The sequence below is a fragment of the Schistocerca piceifrons genome, chromosome 4 (genome assembly GCF_021461385.2).
Source record: "Schistocerca piceifrons isolate TAMUIC-IGC-003096 chromosome 4, iqSchPice1.1, whole genome shotgun sequence".
Classification (NCBI taxonomy): Eukaryota; Metazoa; Arthropoda; class Insecta; order Orthoptera; family Acrididae; genus Schistocerca; species Schistocerca piceifrons.
Window position 1 is genome coordinate 830,489,638 of NC_060141.1, and position 22,877 is coordinate 830,512,514.

General features: G+C 45.0%; 1 protein-coding gene across 1 annotated transcript in view; it reads left to right on the top strand.

Moving 5' to 3' along the window:
* LOC124794982 (neurexin-1-like) overlaps positions 1–22,877 on the top strand; it is a 2,052,691-nt gene that overhangs the window by 1,688,348 nt on the left and 341,466 nt on the right. The window contains exon 13 of the mRNA XM_047258725.1: positions 20,514–20,734. Coding sequence (XP_047114681.1) covers positions 20,514–20,734 — 221 coding nt within the window. The remainder of the gene's footprint in view (positions 1–20,513; positions 20,735–22,877) is intronic.

Here is a 22,877-nt window from a genome sequence, read left to right on the forward strand (position 1 = left end):
GAAGCATTTAAGTCATTTCCTCTTCTCATATCACAACTTTTGTTCTAGTATGAAGTAAAAAAATAAACAGTTTAGAGTTCTGAAGCATAATATGACACCAGATTCTTATCGTAGGCCCTATCGGAAACCCAAAAAGCAGGGAGCTGTCCATTCTATTGTCCAACAGTCGGTTTCCTTTCATGCAATACTCCCGCTAGGAGATTCTTATTTAAGGACTTGTGGGCATCAAGTTCTTCAGCAGAACAAGCCTTATGTTATTGTGCTAATTACGGTATGGAAAAAATGCAACGAAGACGAGTTCCGCTAGAGCAGTGAGGATATTTCCACATGTCTGTATTCAGCAATGACTGCCAGCTGGCACAACACTTCACAGAATCCTTGCGGCAGGCAACACAACTGTGCGTGCACTTCAGACTTCATTCAGTGAGACGTCAGGAGATGGATGAAAACGTCAAATTAGCGTTACTTTCCGAGTCGTATTCAATCCAGAATGAGGTGTTATTAAGGTAGTTGAGCGTTCTAGCAATTACACTTTTATAATTCCCGTATGAGTATTTCGATAGCCAAAAGAACCCGTTAGTGTGAAACTATCGGGAACTCCACTAATATCAAACTGCAAGAACTTGAGACAATACGTGGACTCTTCTCTTCGCTGCTTGACCTATGACTGTTATTTAGCATTCTCTCCGTCCTAGTCGTAGTGCAAATGGAACTTCAGGGGCGCTTTCCGCTATTCTTGACAAACATCAGCAACCTGTAATTACTGAGAGTAACAACTGCGTGATGATAATGGTTCAGGTTGTCAGTAGTTGTGGTGGTATTACGCTGTCAAACTGCTTACAGTAACGTTAATGATGGCGCACATAATTTAGCGCTGACTACCTACTTAAGTAAAGATAGTGTTGTGGCGTCGTCGCTTCTCTTTATTTGGCCTCAGCTTGAGTAATCCGATTTAACGAACATAGTACTCCAATCGCGGGCTCCTAATACAGTATGACTGCAGAGATTATCGTGCGGGTATTACATTAATTCTGCAATGAAATGCTTAACAAATCTTACCCTCAGCTATGCAACTGGAATGACTCATTACACAGGTACTCCATGTAGCACTTGGTTAAGTGATCGATCAGTTCGCTGCAATCCTGCTTGTACTGTTCGTAAATACTTGTATACTTCAAAAATTGTTCAAATATCTCTGAGCACTATGGGACTTAACTTCTGATGTTATCAGTCCGCTAGAACTTAGAACTACTTAAACCTAACTAAGCTAAGGACATCAGACACATCCATGCCCGAGTCAGGATTCGAACCTGCGACCGTAGCGGTCGCGCGGTTCCAGACTGTAGCGCCTGGAACCGCTCGGCCACCACGGCCGGCATACTTGTATACTGACCAGTCGTTATTTGACTAAATATGAACTACAACCTATTTCGCATGTATATGACATGGGTTAGCGCCGGCACAAATGTATGATTAAGGGTTGGATGCCGTTGAAGTCCCGTTACATTAATGATAAGACAAATGTTCACCTCTATTGCCTCAGAAAACAATTTCATCTTAAATATCGAAGTACCGACGTCCACACTGTCACAGCGCGTTGAAATACAGCAACGATGGCAGATGAAAATTTGTGACCGGCTGGGCTTCGAACCCAGACCTCCCGCTTACTAGACAACCGTGCTGATCACTGGACTATTTTATTTTTAACGTTTGAGAAGACTTTCAGCACCGGCTAGGCGAGCCGGCCGTAGTGTCCGTGCGGTTCTAGGCGCTACAGTCTGGAGCCGAGCGACCGCTACGGTCGCAGGTTCGAAACCTGCCTCGGGCATGGATGTGTGTGATGTCCTTAGTTTAGTTAGGTTTAATTAGTTCTAAGTTCTAGGCGACTGATGACCTCAGATGTTAAGTCGCATAGTGCCCAGAGCCATTTTTGAACCAGGTATGCGGAGGCAAAGACGGCAGGGGTCGAAGATCCGAAGCCTGGCCACAATGCCTCCTCCATACCTGTCACTGAGTCGCTGCATTATTCCCATGTATTCCATGCTTGCACCCGTATATTCCTTTAATTTGTAGAACAAAATTGAAGTAGTAATTAAGGTAAAATAAATTACTGATTGCCGCCTCTAATGGCGTGCGTTCCTTGTAGAACATAACTTATAACAAGGGCGACGGAAAAATAGATAACAAACATTCATTCAGAAATATAATCACAATTTAAGTTATTATGCACTGGATGCATATGAGGTATGTAAGGAAGCCATATATTTTTCAACAAATAAAAAAAAAAAATTCGGAGCCGGAGGGGTTTTGCCCAATTGGAACAGTTCTGATTTTAGATCCAACGAAAAGAACAATCCAGGAATAAACAAAGTGAAAGAATAGTATTCTGATTCTAATGAATAAAACTGCCCACCTCTTTGTAGCCCACATAAAGCAATTGATAAAAAATTTTAAACCATTCCTTATATTTGTTATTCTTCTTCAGCTTAAAATGTTCTTCTGCAATATAGAACATGTACTCTACTAAGTTCGAAGTTTTGTTTGTTATGACGTAAAACACAAACTGTCCCAGAAGCCACGAATAACTGTTATTCTTTGCGGACGGGTAACATTTTCAGTCGGGTTGTAAAGCTTCAGTTATCGGTATATGACTTTCTGCGGTTCTGTTGATAGTGCTAATTTCTTCCTAGTCCAGTTCCAAATTCTGATTCTATTTTCACATAAGAAGATGTGCGCTACAGTTTCTACAAGCCGTCATTTGTCGCAGTAAGGAGATGGTCTCAATTTGATTTTCCATAATCGTTCCGCTGTGGGTATGGTTTCCTTTACAAAGTCGCACTATACGGCACTTTCTCTAGTTGGTATAATTTTACTGTTGATATTTTTCCAAACGTTCCTCCAGTTTTTTGTAGGTTAATTTACCGGAATTGGTTTGTGAAGACGATGTCTGGTAATATAATCATAAACGGTTCTAGTGTTGTTTTTTGCTTGTAGAAGTCTTATACAGCTCCAATCGCCATAGTACTTTCGGACGTAATCTAGGCTGGCGTGCTACATTAACAGGAGCGTTCCTATTCCCTGGATCTAACGAGAGAAACAGAAGCTTCGTGATGCCTGTCTTAGTGGCGTGTATTAGTTTAAAAGCACGTCTTTAATTTCAAGTCCTCCGTTTTGCCTCTGCTAAGTCGCCGTGTGGAGGGATACTTTGAAAATATTTTGTTTCCACACATACCAAGAGGCTGCAGCTAATATTTTATGTGCAGTGACCTACAGTATCGGTAAGACTGCTCCGACGTAATATATTTTTCTAAGTAGGTATGTATTTATAATCTGAACTTTGTGCAGTCGATCTAACGATCGCATGTCATGGTCCTTCAACAAGGTTCTGATGACATTAAGTTTCCGCTCCCAATTGTTCGTGGCCATGCGCTTGGGGCTTCTCCCTTAACCACAGTCGGAGTTGGAGACTCTTCAGTTACATCTAATCAGTGCGCATCTATTACACTATTGTAAGAACCGAGATGCAGTATTTTGGTATTAAAATTTTGTAAATTTGTGGTAAGAACTTATGAAACCAAGCTGATTAGGTCATCGGTCCCTAAGCTTACAAATTACTTAATCTAAGTTAAACTAACTCACGCTATGGACAACACACACACACACACACGCCGGAGGGAGGACTCGAACCTCCGACGGTGGACACTGTCATGACACAGCAGACAACCTCTTTTCAGCACCAATCTACACACGCACCTCGTCAGACGCGAATTCCCATTTTTGCCGCATACCACTTGCGCGGTACCCCCAGGCCATTGTTCCACTAGCTTGCGTCCACACTGTATTCCCGCGAGGGTCGGACGATGTCGTGCGTCTAGCACTGAAAACATTCGATGACCCGTGGAGAACCAAATAATTATACAGGATGTTTCAGGAGGAATAGTAAATATTGTAGGAGACAAATTGTTGAAATAATGACATATAACATGCCTCCAATTTTTATTGAACATACATATAGCTGGGTTCAATGCATTTTCGTTTCGTATGTTGGCCCGTACAGGACCCAGTTGCCTACACTTCCTTGAAAATGAGCTTCCAGCGTCACTGGAAGAGGTTCATTTGGCTACAAGAATCCTTATGTTCCTCCAGCATGACGGGGCTCCTGCACATTCTAGTCGTCGGATGACACGTTATCCAAACCTAACATTTCCCGGAAGATGGATCATTAGATTTGGGCACTTTTCTTGGCCTTCAAGGTCCCTGGACCTTATCTCTTTCTATTTTTGCCTGCGGGGATGGTTAAAGGCGAAGTCTACAAAGAGACGAGAGTAGTTGTATTTCCCGTGTGGAACCACTTTCGTTGATTCAAATGCATTAACTGATATCCTTATGTCACGTCACAAGAGAAAATCACTCACAGTATTCAATTGAAATGACATGATAATATCAAGTGAATTTAGCAGTTCTGTGCCATCAAGGAAGTAACTCGTCGGTCACAGAGTTGCCAAACATATTCTGTGCTGTTGCCAAGTTTCAGTTATACCGCCAGGAAGGATACCAGCTGATGTGTTCTGTGAGTGACCTCGGAAGTTACTATAGCTTCGTCTCAAAGTTGCGGGTGGCAAGGGCCGCAAGATCCTCATTATATGCCCATGAGTCTTATTCGCATTTCTGTAACTAGGTTTCGGGGCTAGAGTGCAATTATTTGTAATACATCGATGCACTGAATGCAAACTAAATGTCATAAATTAATAACTGCGATAAACATTTGTGTTTTACTGTCTTAATCGGATCGAAACCTTGAAAGCGTATTCACCAGACGCGATTCACAATTTTGGAGCTTCTCCAGTGGTTGCGTTGGCAATGCCTCTTTGCTGTACAATTTTGTTATTGAGATCACTGTCATTGGCACATCCACCAGCAGACAGGCATGGCCTGCCTTATTGTTGTCAGCTTTCATGACGGATATTCTGCCTTTGCTCGAAACGTGAAGACTTAAGGTGAATTCGAACATTCCATATGGCGAAAATTTGATGTTTCTATTCTTCCAGATCTAACATTCAAATAACAGTTACAATAAGCGGCGGAAAAGCGCCTGTGAACCAAGAATTAATAATGCACTCACAACTAGTGGAATCTGACAAATTCCATCTGTCATCTGATAATTGTGAAAAACTACTTTTTTCATCTTCACAGCACCACAGTAAGAACTCAAGGGTTTCATAGGATACCTATACTTAATTTCGTTGTGATCGTTTTCAATGACAGTAGGGGAGGAGCAAAACCATCTGACTTGAAACATACTTTTCCAGCGGGATTCGAATCTTTGGCTACAGTTGCAGTAGCACGTCCAGTGAGGTATCAACAATGTGAGCAATGACTCATTGCTATAGTATAGGCTAGGGCAGAAAGAAGCAGGTTTCCGACAAAGTAAACGATGAGAGACACTGTCCCTGTCACTTATTAAACAGCAATTGTTCAGAAAATTACAGCTATATCTAGTGAAATGAGTAGGTTGGTGCAGCTCTAGTCCGGCACTACCACTGAATCGCCAAACATTTTATGATAAAAATGTGTGTGTGTGTATGTCTGTTCTTTAGGATATTTCCGAAAGAACAAACCCTACGAATCGCAATAGACAGACTTCTTAATCAATTGAAGATTGAAGGACAGATGTCCATGGTGTCATGGGCATTAAAATAGAACAAAAGCGTCAGATGACAATTTCTGCCTGACCAGATTCGAACCCGGATTTACAAAATTTTAATACCAGAATACTGCATCTCGGTTCTTACAACAGTGCAATGGGTGCGCACTGGTTAGATGTAACTGAAGAGAGACTCCAACTCGGATTGTAGTTAAGGGCGAATCCCAAGCGCATGGCCACGAACAATTGGGAGCGGAAACTTAATGTCATCAGAACCTTGTTGAAGGACCATGACACGCGATCGTTAGACCGTCTGCACAAAGTTCAGATTATAAATACGTACCTACTTAGAAAAATGTATTACGTCGGAGCAGTCTTACCGATACTGCAGGTCACTGCACATAAAAATATTAGCTGTAGCCTCTTGGTATGTGTGGAAACAAAATATCATCAAAGTATCCTTCGACACGGCGACTTTGCAGAGGCAAACCGGAGGACTTGCAATTAAAGACGTGCTTTCAAACTAATACATGCCACTAAGACAGGCATCACGAAGCTTCTGGTCCTCTCGTTAGATCCAGGGAATAGGAACGCTCCTGTTAATGTAGCACGCCAGCCTAGATTACGTCCGAAAGTACTATGGCGATTGGAGCTGTATAAGACTTCTACCAGCACAAACCAACACTAGAACCGTTTATGATTATATTACCAGACATCGTCTTCACAAACCAATTCCGGTAAATTAACCTACAAAAAACTGGAAGAATGTCTGGAAAAATATCAACAGTAAAATTATACCAATAGAGTAAGTGCCGTATAGTGCGACTTTGTAAAGGAAACCATACCCACAGCGGAACGATTATGGAAAATCAAATTGAGACCATCTCCTTACTGCGACAAATGACGGCTTGTAGAAACTGTAGCGCACATCTTCTTATGTGAAAATAGAATCAGAATTTGGAACTGGACTAGGAAGAAATTAGCACTATCAACAGAACCGCAGAAAGTCATATACCGATAACTGAAGCTTTACAACCCGACTGGAAATGTTACCCGTCCGCAAAGAATAACAGTTATTCGTGGCTTCTGGGACAGTTTGTGTTTTACGTCATAACAAACAAAACTTCGAACTTAGTAGAGTACATGTTCTATATTGCAGAAGAACATTTTAAGCTGAAGAAGAATAACAAATATAAGGAATGGTTTAAAATTTTTTATCAATTGCTTTATGTGGGCTACAAAGAGGTGGGCAGTTTTATTCATTAGAATCAGAATACTATTCTCTCACTTTGTTTATTCCTGGATTGTTCTTTTCGTTGGATCTAAAATCAGAACTGTTCCAATTGGGCAAAACCCCTCCGGCTCCGAATTTTTTTTTTTTATTTGTTGAAAAATATATGGCTTCCTTACATACCTCATATGCATCCAGTGCATAATAACTTATATTGTGATTATATTTCTGAATGAATGTTTGTTATCTATTTTTCCGTCACCCTTGTTATAAGTTATGTTCTACAAGGAATGCACGCCATTAGAGGCGGCAATCAGTAATTTATTTTACCTTAATTACTACTTCAGTTTTGTTCTACAATTTAAAGGAATATACGGGTGCAAGCATGGAATACATGGGAATAATGCAGCGGCTCAGTGACAGGTATGGGGGAGGCATTGTGGCCAGGCCTCGGATCTTCGACCTCTGCCCTCTTTGCCTCCGCTACCTGGTGCCGAAAGTCTTCTCAAACATTAAAAAAATAAACATAGTCCACTGATCAGAACGTCTGTCTAGTAAGCAGGAGGTCTGGGTTCGAAGCCCAGTTGGTCACAAATTTTCATCTGCTGTCGTTGCTGTATTTCAAAGCGCTGTGACAGTATGGATGTCGGTCTTTCGGTATTTAAGATGAAATTGTTTTTTGAGGCAATAGAGGTGATTTGCGAACATTTGTCTTGCCATTAATGTAACGGGACTTCAACGGCATCCAACCCTTATTCATACCTTTGTGCCGGCGCTAACCCATGTCATATACATGCGAAATAGGTTGTAGTTCATATTTAGTCAAATAACGACTGGTCAGTATACAAGTATGCCGGCCGTGGTGGCCGAGCGGTTCCAGGCGCTACAGTCTGGAACCGCGCGACCGCTACGGTCGCAGGTTCGAATCCTGACTCGGGCATGGATGTGTCTGATGTCCTTAGCTTAGTTAGCTTTAAGTAGATCTAAGTTCTAGCGGACTGATAACATCAGAAGTTAAGTCCCACAGTGCTCAGAGCCATTTTAAATATTTTTGAAGTATACTAGTATTTATGAACAGTACAAGCAGGATTACAGCGAACTGATCGATCACTTAACCAAGTGCTACATGGAGTACTTGTGTAATGAGTCATTCCAGTTGCATAGCTGAGGGTAAGATTTGTTAAACATTTCATTGCAGAATTAATGTAATACCCGCACCATAATCTCTGCAGTCATACTGTATTAGGAGCCCGCGATTGGAGTACTATGTTCGTTAAATCGGATTACTCAAGCTGAGGCCAAATAAAGAGAAGCGACGACGCCACAACACTATCTTTACTTAAGTAGGTAGGCTCAAATGGTTCAATTGGCTCTGAGCACTATGGGACTTAACATCTGTGGTCATCAGTCCCCTAGAACTTAGAACTACTTAAACCTAACTAACCTAAGTACATCACACACATCCATGCCCGAGGCAGGATTCGAACCTGCGACCGTAGCAGTCGCGCAGTTCCGGACTGAGCGCCTAGAACCGTTAGACCACCGCGGCCGCCTTAAGTAGGTAGTCAGCGCTAAATTATGTGCGCCATCATTAACGTTACTGTAAGCAGTTTGACAGCGTAATACCACCACAACTACTGACAACCTGATCCATTATCATCACGCAGTTGTTACTCTCAGTAATTACAGGTTGCTGATGTTTGTCAAGAATAGCGGAAAGCGCCCCTGAAGTTCCATTTGCACTACGACTAGGACGGAGAGAATGCTAAATAACAGTCATAGGTCAAGCAGCGAAGAGAAGAGTCCACGTATTGTCTCAAGTTCTTGCAGTTTGATATTAGTGGAGTTCCCGATAGTTTCACACTAACGGGTTCTTTTGGCTATCGAAATACTCATACGGTAATTATAAAAGTGTAATTGCTAGAACGCTCAACTACCTTAATAACACCTCATTCTGGATTGAATACGACTCGGAAAGCAACGTTAATTTGACGTTTTCATCCATCTCCTGACGTCTCACTGAATGAAGTCTGAAGAGCACGCACAGTTGTGTTGCCTGCCGCAAGGATTCTGTGAAGTGTTGTGCCAGCTGGCAGTCATTGCTGAATACAGACATGTGGAAATATCCTCACTGCTCTAGCGGAACTCGTCTTCGTTGCATTTTTTCCATACCGTAATTAGCACAATAACATAAGGCTTGTTCTGCTGAAGCACTTGATGCCCACAAGCCCTTAAATAAGAATCTCCTAGCGGGAGTATTGCATGAAAGGAAACCGACTGTTGGACAATAGAATGGACAGCTCCCTGCTTTTTGGGTTTCCGATAGGGCCTACGATAAGAATCTGGTGTCATATTATGCTTCAGAACCCTAAACTGTTTATTTTTTTACTTCATACTAGAACAAAAGTTGTGATATGAGAAGAGGAAATGACTTAAATGCTTCTCAGGAATTTTAGTTTTCGGTGTTTGCCGGCTGCGAATAGCCGTGAAGTTCTAGGCGCTACAGTCCGGAAACGCGCGACTGCTACGGTCGCAGGTTCGAATCCTGCCTCGGGCATGGCTGTGTGTGATGTCCTTAGGTTAGTTAGGTTTAAGTAGTTCTAAGTTCTAGGGGTCTGATGACCGCAGATGTTAAGTCCCATAGTGCTCAGAGACATTTGAACAATTTGAACCATATTAAAACAAAGGCGTTAATATGAGAAGAGGAAATGAAATATACGCTTCCAGGACATAATATTTCCTTGTGTGCTATTACTGCATACATGGAAGCCCTGCAGTTAATTTTTGTATGTTGGATAAATTTTGATACCACCTCATATTCGTTTGTGAGAAGGTTCCTATTTTCTTGGGATTCAAATAGAGTGGACATTTCATCACTGGTCAATATTCTGATGACTAATGACATGATACCCGTTGCAATTGCTCCATGGCACCTGTGAGTAGACTCACACGTTGGTTAGTATAAGAACACGCAGGCAGTGATATCCGCTCACTGGAGTCAGAGCCAAGGTGATTTCTTTCTGTTTATGGTGAAGTGTCTGCTGCAGTGTCCACGCTCAGCCAACATAAACAGATCGCGGCGGCATTGCTAATCGCTGCACTTGTCGCGAGCCTCGACAACAAGAGCGCACTGTCTCTGCTAACGATACTATGGAGTTAATACATCTTACTTAACGTAACGTAATATGCAGGTCATTGGATGGGTAAAAATTCAATTTGAAACTTCCCATCGCATTAAAATACTTTACAGTCATATTTGATGCAGTATTTATTCTTGGTTGTCTCTCTAATGTTAATAGTATTTATTCAGATTGTGCGTTAACACGAAAACACACACACACACACACACACACACACACACACACACACACACACAAACAGTCATTGATTAAAGTGAGGGTGACTACTACTGTGTGTTGAACAACACATGCACCAGTTAGTTCCTCGGTTGGCGTCGAGTGGATGAGATTATTCAATTACCCTGCATTGCAAGAATTGTAAGGAGGAGACTGAAAGTAAATGGACTTGTTGTACGCTAAAGAGCTGCGACAAAGCAAAGCTTGACCGATTATCAGAGATTTGTCCCAATGGATTTTGTGGACGAGTATACGTTTAGTAACCAAACCACCCACGATCATTACGTAAGGTTTCTCGAGGGCGTAGGGGAATTGATTTCATTAAGTCGTAGACAGTGTAGCGTGATGGTTTACTTCCCACCATACGTTTTCTATATTCGTCCAAAGGTCGCTTGCATTTGTGGGTCCACATGGCAATGACCTTGTTACCTCTGCCCACATATTCTCTATCTGGTTGATGTTCGGTGATCGTGGAACTAACAGCAACAGCTTTATCCTCTCTTGGCCCTGAAACCAATCTCGCACTGCTCTGCTATGATGGATGGGGCTCTCCTCCTGTAAATAAACTGTTATCTCGTTAGTTCATATATTTATATTTAAATAACGTATGTGCAATAAGCACATTGGATTATTATTTTTCACAGCGTTTAAGAATTGAGGCCCTGTCATAGATAAGTGATCTGGATTCTACAGTCCGATTAAGAATGTGGTTTGCCCAGTCTATCATATGATGAGAGTCGTAATCGGATATCCACATTAAGACTGACTGGCTGAGTCCGATTAGGACGATCTTGTATCGAAATGAAATTACAGAAATCGGATAATTTGAACGTCTGTATTTCAACAGTGCTGCGCATATCAATTGCTGTGATGGAGTAATAGCTAGCAACTGTCTAACAAAAAGTGAGAAATATGTGGACTAGCAGCAATGTAACGTAATTATAACCCATATTTACGTGATGGAAATACTGAATCGACCAATACACATCTGTTTCAGCTCTACCATATCGGATTTGCTGATGACTTAATGACAATAATAATAAAAATAAAAATCCCGTGTGGCCGATAGGGAAAACCCTCCCCCATATGGGTGGTACCGAGGAAATCAAATACTTGGGGTGAACCAAATACTAACACAATCGTGAACGGCTACTCAATCCGTTGAACCCAAAATCCAGACACGTCTGAGTGAAAATCACCACTACTTTGGTCACCGTCTGTTATCTCAATGAGCATGGCTGAAAATATTTGCTTCCAAAGGCTCCAACACCCTCTGGTCCTGTCCGGTCCCGGTATCACCCAGGCCAAACCAATGAGACACAAGAAATCATGAACTATGCAAGCAAAGGTAACATTACCCCAGGTGGTACACAACTTGGCCACCGATAGGTGGTAGTTGGATTTTCGCACTCTGGGGAGTCCAGGTTAGCACGGCAGAGAATATCTAAGAACTCTGGTAAATTTCCCTACAAGCAGAAAACATTCATTTGAAAACTAAACATCGATACATTGATCCAAACAAGAAACCTAAATAATCTCACAAAAGAAATCGACCGACAAAAAATTATCATCCTTGCTCTTCAAGAACCACGACTAATTGACAATTAAAACTTGCATTACGGAAACCATGACATCTTCAAGAGCAAAATACAACAAAAGGTAGCGAAAGGCGTACCAATCTTCGGCATTGCATTTCTCGATCACAGATCTATCATCAACTCTGTCGAAGAAATCACACCCATCAACAATCGACTTATGACTATGCTCATTCAGAGCCCCTATAAAAATATACACTCATAAATGCACATGCCCCCACCAACATCGAAAATAAGGAAAACACCGAAAATGTCGAAAAATTCTGGGACACACTCGAAAATACTACGAGCAAGATTCACCAAGATGACGTGAAAATACTAATGGGAGACTTCAACTCCCTATTTGGGACAGAAAAAACATGTGGAAAAATCATTGGTACAAATTCAACACACCGAAACGCTTAGACCAACGGCACACGTCTGACTGACATTTGCCAACAATTCAACCACAAAAGAATGTCTTCCCACTTTAGGAAAAAGCCAGTTTCCAAGAAACATGTTTGGCTACCAGGTGCAAGCTGCTTTCGTTCGCCTTTCGAGACTCGCTGAAAGCCAATTTTTTAATTCTTTTGTAGCAGAGCTACAAGCAGGCAGATACAAACGCAATAAGGGAATCGTAAGACAACGCTCGAGTAAAATTCGCCTTGCTACTTTCAGTAACCCTTAATGTCAGAGCGAAAACCTTACGGTACTGCCAAATTCATAATGCCAACGTTTTTTGTTGTTGTGAATACATAATTATATCTATGAAATGCCACATTTTCATAATAATTGCGAATGATACAGGAAATGAAGTAAATACAGACCTTTTCGAAGTCAAAAGTCGGTAATATCCTACTAATTCGTGTTAAAATAGGTTCAGTCGTCTTACAGACACTTAATGCTTTATTAAGATAGACTGCCGTCGTGATGTTTCTGTAGTAAGCTGAATTTAATTTGTATTAGTACAGTGAATTTTTTAATTGCATTTTCCATTACTTTACTAAACGCAACAGTAATCATCAAAGAGAAATTAATCAGCAGCAGAATTTTCTTTCAAGGTATCTAAAACGATCTGACAATGCTAAAGTTGTTTACAAATTCAACGCCAGTAGAAACCTAATGGTTCCAACGATATCATTATACCAGAGTAGTTTTAAGAGTATTTTCGTCTAGAAATGAATTGCCTTGACGGTTGACCGATCAAGAGCGGGAAAGGTAAAATTTACGAATATATGACGAGAGGGACGTTTGAGAGAGGACTTCTCTTTCGATAAAAGTGCCTGAGAGACGACTTTCCTATCAATCTCCTGGATAGTTTTGTTTCTCAAATCAACACAGTACGTTATCATGTAGTAGCACAGGTGATGTAGTTGTGTTGCTCGATTTTCTTACACTGAGACCGAAAGGTGTCTCAGTTGTTGGCAACAAATTCCAGCTGTGTTGCATACAGCCCTTGGGGCAGAATTCGTAGCCCAAAACGCACTTTCGGAGCTATCAGATGTAAAATATTATGTTCACACTACTCTTTGCTCGAGTTCATGTCTTTTGGTGGGGCTCAGCCTTTCATTTCTTCTTAGGAAGTTAACGATAAAGGCATCATAACACGTCACCAGTAACAGTACTGCATACGAATGCTCAATGAGCGACCTGATGACGTTCAATAATAGTCACTCCGTTGATGTTTGTTGTTTCGAATTAGAGCATACAGTACTCCTACACCAGATTTCTGAACTTTGCCTATTGAATGCAAATGTCGAATGATGGTAAAATGGTAATCTATCACACATATCAGTAGTCTAGACTTCCTTAATGTGGAAAATCATTCATGCCAGAACGATCTTTGTTGAAACAAGAATATCTTTTTCTGGCGTATTTTTCCCAAAAGCACTCGCTCCACACACAATTCAAATCTTTCTAGCTGCCTCCTCTGCATTCACCCCTCTGTTATACCAAAAGTAAACGTTGTGTTGCAGATGTTACACCTTTTTCCAATTGCGACTCAATTTTACAATGCTTAACTGTAGTTTTCCAAGTATGCAAAATCCAATGGTTAACTGCAAGATGATAACTAGAACTTGAAATTCGAAAATGACAGTTGATACATACACTGACAGCGTGGCGCCGCGATCACCTGGGCGGCGCCGGATTTCAGGCGGCGGGCGGCGTCTGGCCGGTGGCCGGTAGCCGCTGCAGCGCGAGGGAACGCTCGAGAGTAGGCTGTTAGGATCGCGACGCAGCCACGAGCTGTCCTACGGAATTGTTGCTGGAATACTTGTTATTGCTGGTGGGTAGAATGTTAAGCGCATTATCTTCGATGTTCAGTCAGACTCATAACTTTAGACCGAAATGTGGTAAAACAAAGAAAAAAAATGCAGTCGGGCGCGAACTGGCGACTGTAAGTTTAGACTGCGCGACACTTACCACTTTTTTTTTTTTTTTTTTTTTTTTTGGGGCGGAACGGGAAGGCAGGGTAAACAATCTTTATTCGTAGAATTGTGCTGTCCTAGGGATAAGAAAAGCATCGAGACAGCAAAAACAATTTGGAAACCATAAAATCAACGCAAAGGCCGCCCTCTTTTTGTTTTTTGTTTTTTGTAACAGGAATAAAGTAAATGTCAATGCTAGTCACGGGCGGGAGCGAAAATGAAGTCATCATCTGCATCCCTGCAGCACGCGGTGTCGCATCATAAACCTGGCAGAAAGCCATATAATCTTGACCATTTCTGCCAGTGTGGGCGGTATTTATTTCTCCTGCGTCGACCATTCGAATGACCATTATCTGAGGCGGTTTCGGTGTTTACCATCGTTGTGTGTGTGTGTGTGTGTGTGTATGTGTGTGTGTGTGTGTGTGTTTTTCACGTTAACATAATGCAGTCGTTACTGGCGCCAACAGGTAGGGGCCAGTTTTCTTCTCAGTGTGCATAGGCCAATATAATCGAACCGAGCAGTACTGTCTCTAGTCGTTCTGCTGCAGGAGTCTTCCCAGTTCTGGGACACCCCAGCTGTCGGGCGGATTGTGAAAAACACTTCCTAAAAAATTGGAAAAGTAAGTCCTGTATTTCGTATGACTCCGTACGAGCTCGTGTTGTTCTTGTAAATATACCCAATAATCCATCACGGACTTAATACCGTACGAATACAAATATTTCGTCGCATGTCCAGAGATCCAATTGACCGCATACGTCTTTTGTTTGGGAAAAAAGGTCTTGTCCGGTAGAAAAAGTACATCCGATGTGATTTCTGTGTAGTTAGTGCGCCGAAGGAAGGCCAGTATTCGACGCGTCAGCATCCAGACGTCCCTCGCTGCGCCACACACTAAACCATGTTCTTCCGTTGCTAACAGGCCACAGTTTGTGCAAAGAGGAGAATCGACCATATGGATTGTATGTAATCGACTCCTGGTCACAAGTTTACGGTTTATAAGAATATACCACATCGATCTCGCTGCTGTTGACAGTAATGGAGTATGCACTGCACACCAAATGTGGTTCCACGTTCTCGACGGGTATTTGAATTCAATTACGTTGCGGCCATGGTGATCCATCAAGCATCTATAGGTCTCCCGAGGCGGTCTGCGATACCCTTCGGTATTGGTAGGATCTGCGCTAAATGGGGCAGTCGTGACGCTATGTGAACGTTGGTGTATGCCACACGTTGGATCATGTCAAAGGCTCTCAGTGAGTTGTTGTGTATCGTCAGACGAACATTCTGCAGAAGCCGCCGAGAACTCGCCGCCGCTGACCGCCGTAGTGAACGGGTAAATGTAATCCCCAGACATCTCAGCGATTCCACCGTCTGAAACGGTCCCGGTACGTCTTCCAGACCCCGTCCAATGTGCATAATTTTGGATTTCGTCATGTTAACGATACTGCCTGCCGCCGTCCCGTAAGAGTCTAGATGTTCAACAGCCTGACGCACTTCATGTCCTGATCTGACAAGAAGGATCAGGTCGTCCGCATATGCGCGACAAACGAAAGAGTTCTCATTAACCGCTATCCCAGTAAGTGAGCGCCTCATAACACACATCAGCGGCTCAAGCGCTATCGCAAACAGCATCGTGGAGAGTGGGCACCCTTGTCGGACTGAGCTGTTAATAGGAATCGAGCCCGCTTCCCGACCGTTTACAATCACCTTCGATGTAGCCCCTCGTATTAGCCTCATAACGATGGAGATGAAAACAGGTGGAATCGCCGTTCGGCTCATGACTGACGCCAAGAAGTCATGGTTTATCCTGTCGAACGCACGATCGAAGTCCACAGATATCATCGCTGCTCGCATTTTACACGTTTCCGCAAGGGCAATAACGTCACAGTATTCACTTAACGCCGAGGAGATGTTGCTTCGCAACGCTAGGCAAGCCTGATCAGGGGATATTGTCCTGGATATCGCCAGCTTGAGACGAGACGCTAGTAGTCGTGCAAAGATTTTATAGTCGGTGTTTAGCATAGTGAGAGGCCGATATTGATTAACACTGCGACTCCCCGCCATCTTCGGGAGGGGAAGAAGAAAGCCCGTCACAAAATCCGACGGTAGGCGCATGTCCGGACGCATCGCCTCATTGTACATCGACACCAACTGTGGCATCATCATGTCCACGAATTCTCGATAAAACTCTAGCGTAATCCCATATGGCCCCGGTGATTTATGGGCCGCTCCTTTTGTGAGTGCCACCTTTATATCGTCTTCTGTGAGTGGCTCCATAAGCGCTGCCTTATCCGTCTCTGTCAGTGTCGTTTGCAGATGTTGCAGTATCTCTTCCCCCACCAGACGGTCCGTCGGTGTACCGGCATAGAGGTGGCGGAAATGCTCTAAAAATTCGTTTGCAATGTCCTGTTGTGTTGCCAGTTGACGGCCATCTAAACCGTGGAGCACTGTTACCAATGCCCGGCGGTAACATTTATGTTCCCGCGACACATGGTGCATCGAAGTACGTTCCCCAGTGATGGTGTCGAGACATCTTGCCCGTATTGGGATGCCACCCAGTCGTCGTCGCGTGATCGATTGGATTTGTGCCTTGACACGATGAACTTCCGCATGATGTTCTGCAGACGGCACCTGGAAGGACAGCTCACGAAGCGTGGTGTAATAATAATCAAGAGTGTCTCTCTGCCATCTCGCCTTATCCCGACCATACTGTATGAGAGCTCTTCTTATTGCCGGCTTAGTACACTCGAGCCACCATTGGAGCACGGAAGTATATGTTGGTAGACGGCGTTGACATGTGGCCCATACCTCCTCGACTCTCTGACGACATTCGGGGTCCGCCAAAAGTGACGAATTGAGCTTCCATGTCCCGCGGCTTCTCCACACACTTTGCCTAGGGAGTGATATGGTACAAATGTAAGCCAGATGATCAGTAAATGCCGCAGGCCATCGTTCCGCGTCGACCACCTTATCGTGTAGGCCAACCGAAACATATATTCGATCGAGTCTGCTCGCCGAATGACTGGTATAAAAAGTATATCCCTCACGGTTCCTATGAATCATGTCCCAGGTGTCGCTTAACTCCAGATCCCGGCATAGCACATGCAATTCACGACAGGTATTGTAATGTGGAGTCTGGTCTTTTTGGGCTAAAACACAATTGAAGTGACCACCTATAATGAAATGATTGAATCTGCCGTTAAATAAGGGCACAATCTCTTCCGAATAATATCTCGCACGCGCCCGTCTGTTGTCTGTGCCGGAAGGGGCATAAACATTGAGAATGCGAATTCCATTAACAGTTATCGCCAGTCCTCGTGCCGAAGGTAGATAAGCCAGGTCGCGAACCGGAATCCCGTCCCGGACCAATATCGCCGTTCCACTGTCGTTGTTCGAGTGCGGCGAGGTGTAGGAGATGTATCCATGGACTTCCTGGAACTCAGGAATGTAAATTTCCTGCACCATCAGTATATCCACATCCGACGCGTATATCATGTCCCTAAACAACTGCTGTTTCACGGGCGATCTAATGGTATTTACATTCACTGTCCCTATTCTGTAACCGAGCTAGGTGGCGCAGTGGTTGGCACACTGGACTCGCATTCGGGAGGACTACGGTTCAATCCCGTCTCCGGCCATCCTGATTTAGGTTTTCCGTGATTTCCCTAAATCGCTTCAGGCAAATGCCGGGATGGTTCCTTTGAAAGAGCACGGCCGATATCCTTCCCCATCCTTCCCTAACCCGAGCTTGCGCTCCCTCTCTAATGACCTCGTTGTCGACGGGACGTTAAACACTAATCTCCTCCTCCTCCTATTCTGTATGCCTGGGGTCGAGTATCTGTCATCTCCACATGATGTTAAAATGATAAAGTTTCACCGTATCGATAGTCCCTTTGCACATCCGCAGAGGGTCGCCCGACGGACGTGTCCCTGCGGCATTAGGTTTCTTGATATGTGGACGGATGTGAGTCCCCACCAGTAGAATGGTCCGCATCGGTGATTTCGTCGACCTGCTCATACCAGCTGATATTATTGGGGTGCTCCAAATTTTCCGGTGCGGCATTGATGTGTGACATCTTTTGTTCTATCGCAGCTTTAGACTCCACCGCAGAAGGGGTAGCAGGCCCCTGAGCGGATGCGTCTTCTAAGCGACATGACATATTTTCACTGTCCGAATTCATATAGTCTGCGACATCCGAAGCTTGTGGTTCCAAGTCAGACAGGTCCATAGTGTTGGACTCATCTGGGCTCCCAAGAAGAGAAGGGAGCATCTCCGCAGAGTTTAGTCGGCGCTTCTTGCGGCGCTTTGGCGCGCGTTGTTTGCGGGGCCTAACCTCGGCCTCTGGTGTTGGCGAATCTTGCATCACCTGCGCTCTCGCCGCCGCCACAACGCCCTGGGGCCGTCCCACTTCAGCTTCCATGCCTGTTGTGATGCTGTCATCCTCTTTCTCCACCGCCTGTAATGTCTGGGATTGGAGGTTGGTCGGAGCCATTCCTTCTTCAGTGGGGTCGGAAGGCGCCTCAATCAACTGCGGCGTCGGTTCGATAGTGCGCTCCGACCTCGGCGTCACCTCCCCGCGAAGCGCCGCCACGCAAGTCATCGGCAGTGACGTTGGTGTAGTCGGATTCTGGAGGTCTCCGCTGGGGAGTTGCACGAGTCTCCTCTGCATACACTCAGATCGAAGATGTTCTTCACCACCACACCCGGAGCATGTCCGGGGCTGTCCATCATAGATGACAATATCTCTACAGCCGCCGATGTTGATGTACGATGGCACATGTTTCGTAAGCGCAATTCGCACCTGTCGGACACCATTGAGCACTGGATACGTACTAAAACTTGCCCAACGTTCGGCCGTATGACTGATAACTCTGCCATATGGCTGGAGCGATTCAGTGACCAAGGATTCTGGTACCTCGAAAGGCAGCTCGAAGACTCGAATCGTACGCACGCCCAGGCCCGAATGAGCGACTAAAACTTCGCCAATATGACCATCGGAGTGTCGGAACTGGAATCCTCGTTTGGCGGCTTCAGTGATCCTATCGCATGCTGCGTCGTCAATCATCTTTACGTAAAGAGTGCTGCTCACGATCGATAAATGAATTGCAATAATCTCAGTGTAATTAAGATGCACTTCGTCCCTCAAGAAACGTTCGATTTCGAATGCCTTCGGTCGTGCGTACTCGTCACAGAACGTGAACTGTATCGTGGTTTTTCGGAAATTGTGTGCCATTGCGTTCGATTCAAACAGTAACACACGTGAGTGACGACGGTGTAAACACCGCTTTTTCCGCGAACGTTCGCAGCCGGGACGTAAACAAGTCCGAGCTGCTCCGCAGCTAAAGGCGGACTGCCATTAGACCACGGGCTCTCACAGTCCGACAACCTCTCGGAAGTAGACAACACTTCCTCCTAACACTTCCGCATCTTACAGTGTTGCCAGATTGTGCATATGGCCGGACTTGGAGTTGTCAGGGGCGGTCAGTTTTATTGGCCACCTTAAGTGAATGACTCGGACTTAGTGTCTGTGGCGGCCGGTCGGCGGTCAGTTTTATTGTCTAAGACCGTACATTCCTGTGACCACCGCTCCCAGCGAAATTTGAATACGTATCATTTTTGAGATGTAGAAAAACACCTAACAACTTTCGTTTATGTCGCACAACTGCCCCTCGGTACTGGATTTTTTTTTTTTTTTTCCATCAGTGTACATTATGAACTGACGTTCCTTTACTACTACGAGATAAACTTACTTTTTATATTTGACCTTAGGGCAAAAGGAATGTTGTTAATAGTTACAAAACGTGCTCAATGAAACAAGTATTTATATGTTGCGGCCTATATCGCATAATTCAGATATAAGTTGGTATCGACAACTTATATATACAGGGTAGGGGCAAATAAAAGTAGCCCATAGAACAGAGTTCCAGTGTACAAAAAAACACAGCAGAAGAACGAAAAAGCGATACTAACCTGACTTCGAACCTCCTCAGCGAACAACTGATCACACCGTTGGGACGACTTTGTTGTCACGTAATTTTCAACGAACACCCGCTTGTCCATTGTGACTACATCGTACCCTTCGCACCGCTTTACTGACGCTGACACAGCCTGCACTAGGCACTGTGGCGGTGTGGATCACGTGCCGGGCTACACGCGGTGTGCGCGTACGTCCGCGTCCGACCGTATCCACTCGTCCGGGCCGCTTTTGTTTGCCCCACCCTGTACGTGTATCGCATAACTGAGAAGTGAGTGGGTACCGGCAGCCGGCGGACTGTTGCAGAGGCGACGACGCTGACGTTCAACGGCAGCCAGCTGGTGACGCTGACGGCGGCGGGCGAGGAGTGGCGCTGGCAGACGGAGGAGGTGTCGCTGCGCTTCCAGACGGCGCGCCCGCTCGGCCTGCTGCTGGCCACGGCCGCTGACAACTCGCACGACCGCCTCGAGCTCAGCCTGATGGCCGGCCGGCTGCGGCTCGCGCTGCGCGTCGCCGACCGCGAGAAGGTGCGCACGGCCACGTCACGGCTCTTCTACTTCCTTCCTCCTCCTCCTCCTCCTCCTCCTCCTCCTCCTCTTCCAACCCTCGTCTTGCGTCCATTCCACCGGCAACTTCGGTTTAAACGTGCCTGCCTCTAATTAGTCTTTCCTTTTACACTTCCTGTGAACGGATACACACTTGCTATCACTACTCGTGTTTCCACTATTTCTTTCATAAATATTTATGTGTTGCACTCCATATTATAAACGAGACTAAATATAACGTGTGTATATCGTAATGAATGTAATATAAAATATATAGAATGACTTCTTTGATTGAGAAAGAGCCTAAAGCCGTAATCTAGCCGAGCTAAATACGCTGATGAGCCAAAACATTATCACCACTGCTCGATGACAGGCTGAACGCCTCCTGGTGGTATCACTGACACGTGACGCGTGAAGGAAACAATGTAACCGGAAGAGAGGCGAATGGCAAGTTATCGTAACGGAGATACTCGTCGCAAACACGGAAATCCACTGATAGGAGCGCTTTTGGCAGAGGGTACCTTGTTGTGGCGCTGCGGCAGGAGACGAGAATCGCTGGAACGGCGAAGCTGGTCGCCTGCTGGCGTACTGCTGTCGCCAGGACCTGTGGAAAGGATGGAAGTATGGTGAAAGAACGAGCAGGCCGTACGGTATTTGACAACCGTGCCTCATCACTAGACGTAGAGGTCGCAGGTTCCCCCCACTGTGTAACCCGGGACAGGCAGCGCTGTGTGCCAGATCTGAAAACAGAGCACAGTGCTGGCGCAGGCGCAGGCGCAGGTGTTTCGGAGCGCACCGTTCAGAGGCCACCGTCGAACGTGGAGCTGTACGCCACACGACTCCTGCGCCTTCCTCTATTGACTGAACGACACCGTCAGTTACGACTGCAGTGGCCATAGCACTACTTATTTTCCATCGCGAATCAATAGAAACGTGTCATCTGTCGAACCAATCGCATTTCTTGTTTCGTCAGGTCGACGGTTGAGTCCTTACACGCCGTCATCCACGCGAACGGCTGTTTGAAGGCGCACCGCGCCACCTACGTGCAGGCTGGTGAGAGCAGAATTGTGCAACGGGCTAACTGAGTTGCACTTCTACGGGACCTGTGTTAGTACTCGAGGGCAGCATGACAGCAAGCAATTACGTGAACATTATTGCGGACCACCTGCATCCCTTCACGGTTAGAGTCTCCCCCTACAGCGATGGCATCTTCAAGCAGGAGAACTCTCTGCGATGAGAATCGTGCTGCAATGATTTGAGGAACATGACAGTAAACTCACGTTGATCTCTTAGTCAGCTGAAACCCCTCATCTGTACCCACTCGAACACATATCGGACATCAGCTGCGTGCCCACAAATCACCGTCCCGTAATTTGCGGGAATTTTATGACCTGTGAGTACTCACTGTGTGAGGTTTGAATTGTGCTAAGTGTAATCACCGCTGTACTGTGTTTGAAAAGTGGATCAACACGCTCTTAAACAGGTGCTCATAATGATTGAAAATTTAACTCTGCAGCGGAGTGTGCATTGAGGTGAAACTCCGTGTCAGATTAAAACTGTGTGCCGGACTGAGACTCGCACTCGGAACCTTAGCCTTTCTTGAGCAAGTGATCAACCATCTGAGGTACCCAAGCACGACTGACGACCCGTCCTCACAGCTTTAATTCCGCCAGTACCTCGTCTCCTATCTTCCAAACTCCACAAAAGGTCTCCTTCAGACCTAGCAGAACTAGCACTCTTCGAAGAAAGGATACTCCGGAGACATGGCTTTGCCACTGCCTGGGGGATGTTTCCAGAATCAAATTTTCATTCTGCTGCGGAGTGTGCTCTGATATCAAGCTTCCTGGCAGGTTAAAACGGTGTACCGGACCGAGACACGAACTGGGGACCTTTGGCTTTCGTCGGTAAGTGCTCTACCAACTGACCTATCCAAGTACAACGCACGACACGTCCTCACAGCTTCATTTCATCCAGTGCCTCCTCTCGTGCCTTCCAGATACTACGGAAGTTCTCCTGCGGAACTATCACTCTAGCGAAGCCATCCTTCCGCAATATCCTTTTTTACGGGAGTGTTAGTCTTGCATGTACTAGTTTGTTCAGTTTGGTAGGTAGCAGGCGAGATAGT